Source organism: Zingiber officinale, chromosome 1B, assembly GCF_018446385.1.
Source record: "Zingiber officinale cultivar Zhangliang chromosome 1B, Zo_v1.1, whole genome shotgun sequence".
Taxonomy (NCBI): domain Eukaryota; kingdom Viridiplantae; phylum Streptophyta; class Magnoliopsida; order Zingiberales; family Zingiberaceae; genus Zingiber; species Zingiber officinale.
Window position 1 is genome coordinate 70,895,479 of NC_055986.1, and position 7,923 is coordinate 70,903,401.

At 40.1% G+C, this 7,923-nt stretch overlaps 2 protein-coding genes across 2 annotated transcripts; both read left to right on the plus strand.

Moving 5' to 3' along the window:
- Positions 1-3,076: 3,076 nt before the first annotated feature.
- LOC122038830 lies at positions 3,077-3,469 on the plus strand. Its single transcript, XM_042598784.1, has one exon. It carries the CDS (start codon positions 3,077-3,079, stop codon positions 3,467-3,469), a length of 393 nt encoding a protein of 130 aa, XP_042454718.1.
- A 384-nt stretch (positions 3,470-3,853) lies between these two features.
- LOC122038838 (patatin-like protein 2) lies at positions 3,854-4,262 on the plus strand. Its single transcript, XM_042598792.1, has 2 exons — positions 3,854-3,922; positions 4,011-4,262. The coding sequence occupies exons 1-2, from the start codon at positions 3,854-3,856 to the stop codon at positions 4,260-4,262; spliced, it is 321 nt and encodes a 106-aa protein (XP_042454726.1).
- Positions 4,263-7,923: the final 3,661 nt, after the last annotated feature.

Below are 7,923 nucleotides of genomic sequence, written 5' to 3' on the forward strand. Positions count from 1 at the left end.
ATCTCGATTTTCCATTTGGTGGCCTATCGCGTGGAGCCCGTTGAGGATGTCCTTGATCCTTGCGTGAAGATGACTCGCCGTTTCTCCTTCCTGCATTTTTATATTAAAAATTTTATTTAATAGCAAATCTCATTTCGTTACCTTAACGTCGCTGGTTCCTTCGTGCAGCTCGATCAACTTGTCCCACAGTTCTTTTGTGTTCTGGTGTGGTCCTACCCGGTTCATCTCTTCCCTTGTCAATCCGCATTGTAGCGTGTTGATCGCCTTATTCTCCATCAATGCTTTCTTCTTTATATACGAAGTCCACTGTTCCAGATCTAGTGGATTTCCGGAGTTGGTGTTTTGTAGGCTTTTGTGATGCTGAGCTTGGTCGATTCCATCTTCAGGTAGACTTCCATCCTTTTCTTCCAGTACAGAAAATCATCCCCATTGAATAGGGGAGGACGTACCGTGCTGAAGCCTTCGATCTGAGACATGATGACCCTGCACACAATAAAGCAACGACAAACAAAATCCCAAGACTTGTTCTTGGATTAGCAGTGCGGGAAGAATTAAGAATAAAAAAGAACTAAATTGGTGTTGCACCAATTTAGATTTAATTGCAACGAAAAAATTCTCAAATAGGTAATAATACCAGTTTGGAATAATGCGAAAAATTGAAAATCGACAAAGAAAGAAAAAAAATAGCTTCACCCCCTGTCTGATTTGTGGTTGCACCAAATCAGAGCGGTACCTGCTCTGATACGACTTGTTGGATCGTGAATTTTGATAGAGGGGGGGGTGAATATCGATAAAATTTATTGAGTACGAGTACACAGCGGAAAACAGAAAGAGAGAGCACATGCTAACAAAGTCAATTTACTTGGTTCGGAGCCTTTGACGACTACTACTCTAAGGCCCGCACACAAGGATGCTTTCGATGGGCAATTCACTAGCAATTCAGAAAATTATTACAAACTAAGTACAGGAATGCCACTGAAAAATTAAAGCAATACCGACAGAGAAAGAAACTACGAGTAGCGCATTATCGGAGCTTCGCAGCGTTGCAGGAGCACAGGAGAGCGAATTATAAGTTGTTGTTGGAGCTACAGCCTTGACCCTCCTTATATAGGAGGTTCAATACTCCTGGAACCTTCAGGGCGCCTTGACCATGACGTAGCCGAGCCAACCAGTGAACTCCATGTGGCACAGCAACGTTGGGGATAAGTTTTTGCCTTCGGGCGCCCGGACCTTGATTTCCAGCAGCTTCCTTCCTGCGAGAAAACATTAGTCCGAGGTGCACTTATATCTCCTGCATGACAGATTATTAGCACATTTGTAATAAATAGAAATAGTGTTAATTAGATTCCGTCTCTCCGAGACCGGAATCTAGTCAAGATCTCGACTTAGAGTTTTGAAATGGTTCTAAGTCGGATCGGCGCCTAAGTTCCCTTCCTGGGAACGCATCCTCACAGTCACTCCCCTATAGTGACTTACCTTTACTTACCTGCCAGACGTCAGGTCAACCCTTCGATCTGTCTGGACTTCGTGCCAGCTATCCGGTCAACCCGTCGACCTAGCTGGACTTCGTGCCAAACGTCCGGTCAGCCCGTCGACCCGTTTGGACTTCGTGCCAGCTATCCGGTTGGCCCGTAGACCTAGCTAGGCTTCGTGCTAGACATCAGGTTAGCTCATCGACCTGTCTAGACTTTTCCTGCACACTTGGTCAGAGTGTTAGATCAATAACAAAACTAACTTAACCTATTTTGTCATTCATCAAAACCTTGGTTAGACCGTTAGTGCTAACCGCACCAACATCTTACCTCAACCTACCTATCAAACCTTGGACCTCCAGACCTGTTTGGACTTTGTCGCTTAGCATTGGATCGGCCACCCAGGACTTTCCCTTGATCTTCCGTCCTCCAAACCTATCGAGTTTCCCTGCCAAGTGTCTAATCTTCTTGACCCACTTGGTCTTTCCACCTGGCTTCCATGATCCGCTAAGTCTTTCCTGCTTAGTCACTACTAGGGCTTTTCCAGTAAAGTAAATAGTCTGGACACTCAGTTAACTTGTTAGATCACAACAAGTCTTAACTTGAACCTTTGACAACATCAAAACTCAGGTTTGATTCTAGTGCGCCTTGCACCAATAGTTGTGGCATATATGACGGAGACTATTGAGACAATATACTATTGTCCCTTAGATAATCTTGAAACTCTTGGCTTAAATGCTCACCACCTCAATTTGATTGAAGTATCTTGATATTTTTACCAAGTTGTTTCTCTATTTTATTTTTGAATTCTCTAAACTTTTCAAAGCCTTAAGATTTGTGTTTTATTAGATACACATACTCATAGTGAGAGTGATAATCAATGAAAGTAATGTAGTTATAACCTCCTAGTGCATGAGTTGACACTAGTCCAGATACATCGGTATGTACGAGCCTATGTAACTCATCAACTCGTTCACCCTTTCTAGAAAAACATAACTTTATCATCTTGCACTACAACAAAAACCCTCATAGACATCGGTGGAACAACAACTGTTTTAAGCAAAAACCGATGTCTTTGAGTATTTTACACCGGTTTTTCCAAAAACCGGTGTCTATGAGCGCAGATTTTCGCTCATAGACATCGGTTTTTTATGTGATGTCTATGAGCGCCTTTTTTTTTAGTTAATAGATATCGATTTTAACAACGGTTTTTAAAATCCGGTGTTAATAAAACAAAATAAAATATTTTAATTTTCCCACTTGCCAAAATTTGCAACACTATGAAGTTTCCTCCTAACCTAAACCTATATCCCGCCCGACCATCTCTCTGCCTAAACCTAAATCTAAACCTCCGACCATCTCTCTCAACCTCATCTCCCTCTTCCCCTTCCTAGATCGACGCCCCTTCCTCTCCCGATCAGGATCAAGACACGATGCCCTTCCTCTTACCATCTCCTCCAACTCCTCCCTTTGGGTGAGAAGAGGAAGCCTTCTTCGCATTTTAGTATGTTTTTTTTCCACAACACTTGTTTTTATATTCCGCAGTCGACTTAGCTCTCCTTCTTGCCTTCCCAAATCTGTCGGGTTTCTCCTTCCCGATCGCCATGTCCTCCTCCCTCCTCCTCCTCCTTTCTCTCTTCTTCCCTTCCTCCCTCTCCGCGGCGGTGACTGCCCAATCGTCGGCCTCGCCGTCCAACAGCTCCACTGTCTACGACATCCTCCAGGAGTACAACCTCCCTCCCGGCATCCTCCCCGACACGGTCAAGTCTTTCTCCGTCACTTCTAACGGCTACTTCGTCATCGATCTCTACGGAGAGTGCTACGTCGACTTCGAGTACGTCGTCTACTACGCCCCGCGCGTGTTTGGCTTCCTCGGCTACGACTCCATCTCCAACCTCGAGGGTATCCAGATTCGGAGGTATCTCATCTGGTACGGCATCAGCTACATCAAGGTCGACCTCCCCTACTCCGATTTCGTCTACATCCAGTTCGGCTAGGTCACTCGCAAGCTCGGCATTGACCAGTTCCAGCACATACACTCTTGCCGAGGGAATCTCTCTCTATTTTAGTGCGCCAAGAAGGTTGTCCATTTAGCGTTCGAGGTAATGCCACTGTGTAGTTTATGCGTTTACAATCAATTTACTTTAGTCCATGAGTCAGAGAGACTTTCCAATTAGCAAATTCTGGAGTCGAACAAGGATTTCGAGTCGTATAATCCGATGGACTGCCGTCAATTTCTGGTGATCTCGATTGGGACTGGAGCACATAAATAGACGGAGAGGTACAGTGCCCGAGAGAGCGCTCAATGGGGATTGCTTGAGTGGCTATTGAATAGAGGAAAATCACCACTCGTCCAAATTTTCAGGGAGGCGACCTCGGACATGGTGGATATCTATGCTTCAGTCGTTTTCCAGGCAGTGGAAAGTGAGGGCAACTACCTTCGCATACAGGTAATTAATCGACTGATTCTCCGTATAGCTGCATGCGCTAAGTCGATCGATTTTAACTGAAGATATTGTACGATTGATTGAATGGCAGGACGATACCTTGACTGGCACTGCGGCTTCGGTGGATAATTCAACGAAGTGGAACTTAAGAAATTTAGTTCGGATTGGGGAGAATCTGCTGGAGAAGCCGGCGTCGCGGGTGAACTTGGAGACTGGGCAATCGGTGCCGATGGTGGATGGGGAGGGAGGAACAATGTCGAACAAGGAACGACTTATTAAATTTGCCAAGACATTGTCAGATGAAAGGAAGCTTAGGCAAGAAAACTTGGTTTCATCTGCATGATAGTTGTGTGCTCAATATTGATCACCAAGCATCATCAGTAATAAATTCTATCCATGCAATAGCATTTATATTGTGAAAAAAATGTACTGTCAATTTCTTCATTGTTTTCTCTCAATTTTTTGCTCTTAATTCTCTTTGTAACCGCAGCATCGTCTCATTAGGACCATAAAAATCGCACCTTCCGCTGGGAAATTGGTAAAGGTTGCGCCTTTTGTGTTCTCCATAGAAGTAAATTACGATGGCTACTAATTATTAACTCTTTTTAATGTTTTCATAGATATGGAATTCCATAGGTTGTAATAGATTTATTAATTAACCCTTTATTTTATGCAAGTATGTCTATGATGGGGAATTTTGTTATTGGTTATATATTGAACCATTTTTTTTCATTTCAGAATATTTTTGTTCCCCAACTTTGAGCAAGTCATGTGAAAGAAAGAATCATAATGCCCTTTTTTACAAGAATTTTTGTAAGAAAGCAGTTGCAATCAACATGAGTTGTAAATTTTACATATACTGCTTTATGCATTTCATTATACACTCTAGTCGGTGAACTTCAATTTGTCCATGGAGTATGTAAGTTTGTCATGAACTATTCATTCCCTTGGAAAAATGCTTGAAATTAACAGAATTTAATCTCTATCGTACATAATTTCCATTCAGGATGACAACAGATATAACTCAAGTAGAGGTGCACATTTAAATCTCAAACATGCAGAAAAAGCTCGCATATTGGTTAACAAGATTCCAGGTATGATTTGCACAATCTTGATAAATTTAATTTTAGGTAAAATAATGGCATGTAGCCATGAGGTAAGGAATGTATCCGATCCACCTGGTGAAATAGGTTTGCTTTTTGAGTAATTATGATGATTTTCTTTTTTGTCTCCCTTTTACATATTTAACATACACTTGGTACTTGGACACTTTACAGTGGCTGCTTGTGACTTGTTGATTATTTTTTACGTTTATGTGCCTTATCTGACGATTCTCATGACTTGCCTTGAAACAAGGTAGTAGTAAATTCTATAATTGTGTGAGTGTAGCTGATGGGTAACTTTTGATTACAAAATGTGTATTATAACCAAGTTAATTGTTGATCTTTGTTGGTGTTCGTTTGAACAGATTATTTATGTGGAAGCATGTGAGAGTGGCAGTATCTTTGAAGGTTTAATGCCAGAAGACCTTAATGTATATGTGACAACAACATCCAATGTTGTTGAAAGCAGCTGGGGAACCTACTGTCCTGGGATGGATCCTCCACCACCACCGGAATATATGACTTGCCTTGGTGACTTGTACAGCGTTGCATGGATGGAAGACAGGTTTGAGTTTTATACCTAAACAAGTCATATCTGTTGTCAAGCTCAAAAGGTCTAAACATTTTATTGCATTTGATTTATTTTTTTTCATGTTAATGGGCTGACATTAGATTGTTTGGTTCCGCTAAGGAATTTTTTTTTAAATGTATTTCCTTCTTCAGTGATTTTGTTTCTTTTGAGATGAAACAACAAAGAGGCACTGAAGTACAACAAATTGGATTAGAGCATCGAATCCAAGTTCAATTGTTGAATTTTCTGATTAGTAACTTAGTTTTAATTACAAGATGGTAGTGCATTACAGAATAGCTACACTTTTAAGTCTTGCTAATGACATAGCTTTATTTGTTTAAAATTTCCCCAAGAAAATTTTGCTTCGGACATTAAATGCTTTTTACCTTTTACTCTTCTCAAAGCCATAACTTGGTCATTCTTGAAAAACTTTGTCACGAAATTAGCGTGTGGTTAGTGTTGTCACAATAACAGAATGTAAATTTTACTGCTGCAAAAGTCATATCTTGGTTCTTAATTTTGACACAGCCTGGTGTGCGAACTCATTTAAAAGATAAAAAGGAACCAGAACTTCCATTTCAAAATTGCATTTCCAAAATTCTACCACTCGTCTACAATTGCGGTGCATCATTTATCATTTTAGAGCAAGCATGTAATCCATGAGATAAAAACATTCACTGCTGGTGATGAACATGTTTCCTTATTGTTCATTTTCCTGTTTTCATTCTCACACGAGTATCTGTGAACAAGGCTTTGATGCATGCCTGGTGTCTGCTTTTAAGGTTTTGCAAAAGATCTTTGTAGCCTGCAACTATCTCAGCGAGAACCGGCTTAGGGACTCGAATAGGCACCTTTGATCTCTTCTTTGTCACCAATTTGTTGGGACCAAAGGTCAACATGAAATCTGAGGTTTGTAAATCACCCAACGGTACCAGATTTTGTTCATCTACAAAGCTACATGATTTGGAGACTCGTGTCATTTGACCAAATTCCACATTGTGCATTAGCATGGTTCTCCTCCTTTTACATTCCGGTGGAAATTGTGGAATATTGCTGGCGTGTGTCTGCGTAGAGCCTTTATCACCTGAAATTGGATATATGGAACCTCTTCGGGCATTGTCAACATGATTATAACAACTTTTAGCTTGTTCATTCTCCATTTCCCCTCGCACTAAAGTTGTATCACCATCTAACTTTACATGACTCTGAATGCTATTCTGTTTTGATATCTCAACAATGTGGGTTTTATCTGTACTATTTGCCTTGCCAGCCATTCTAGCCAGATGCTTCCAATTTTTCTTCAATAATTCTCTTCTAGAATGATGAATAGAAGTTGGATATTCTGGCAGCCTTATGTGCATATCTGGTACTTGGTTGTTGGAACAATTCAGATCAAAAGCAATATCTGCTTCTGATTCTTCACCTTCAACCTCCAATCCTTCACCAAGTTGAACTGTTATCTTAGCTCTGGAGTTGGTAGTTGTGTTATATTTCTCCTTTATGACAGATTTTGATTCCATGAATGCCTCCTTTGGATGTTCATCTATAGATTGGTTTTCAGAAGCAAAATCAAGTCTTTGTCTAACAACATTGTGGCAGTGAGCCCCCTTTGGCCCAGGGGAGGTTGCCATATTCTAGCTCCACAGTCCACACAGATGATCATTAAAACCCTTGGGGTTTCTTCTGAGGAATGATGGGAAGCACCACAGAGGCAAGTTGAACTGTTTGGTTCATATTTTTTTTTGACAGATTAGAACAGTGGATGTTTTAACTCAGAAAACTGCATTTCCAGCTTTCAAAATTGCATCTTTACCATTTCCAACTTTCAAAATTGCATCTTTACTAATATATTATTTATGTGTTTTTATAGTTTACAAATCTTAACTACTCTAGAGTTGAAATTGATGAAGTGCGGTTCGATTGGGCGGAATGCATGCTAGATTACATTTGAAGTGCAGTTCTACCTTGATGTGTTGTTAAAAGAATGTTCTATCTTGATTTTGATATATATTAGCTAGCTTTTGATGTAAAAAGAATGTTTGGGTATTTTATGGATACTGTTGTAAGAAGATTATTTATATAATTTGTGAATATTTGTGTATTTTATGGATATTGTTAAATGAATAATATTTGTGTAATTTGTGAATATTTGTGTTTTTTTTATTACTGTCGGTTTTTCATTGTTTCGGAAATCAAATTTGTGCTGTTAAAAAATATCCATATTACATCAGTTTTCCACCGCTGTAAAATCGGTGTTATTAACTAATATTACATCGGTCATTTACCGCTGCCAAAACTGGTATTATTAATATACAATATTACATCAGTTT

What these genes read in the sequence shown, in the direction of transcription:
- LOC122038830 (XM_042598784.1), top strand. Translation starts at nt 3,077, where the DNA reads ATGTCCTCCTCCCTCCTCCTCCTCCTTTCTCTCTTCTTCCCTTCCTCC.
- LOC122038838 (XM_042598792.1), top strand. Translation starts at nt 3,854, where the DNA reads ATGGTGGATATCTATGCTTCAGTCGTTTTCCAGGCAGTGGAAAGTGAG. An exon ending in GCAACTACCTTCGCATACAG is followed by an intron (nt 3,923 to 4,010) that starts GTAATTAATCGA and finishes ATTGAATGGCAG; the next exon opens with GACGATACCTTGACTGGCAC.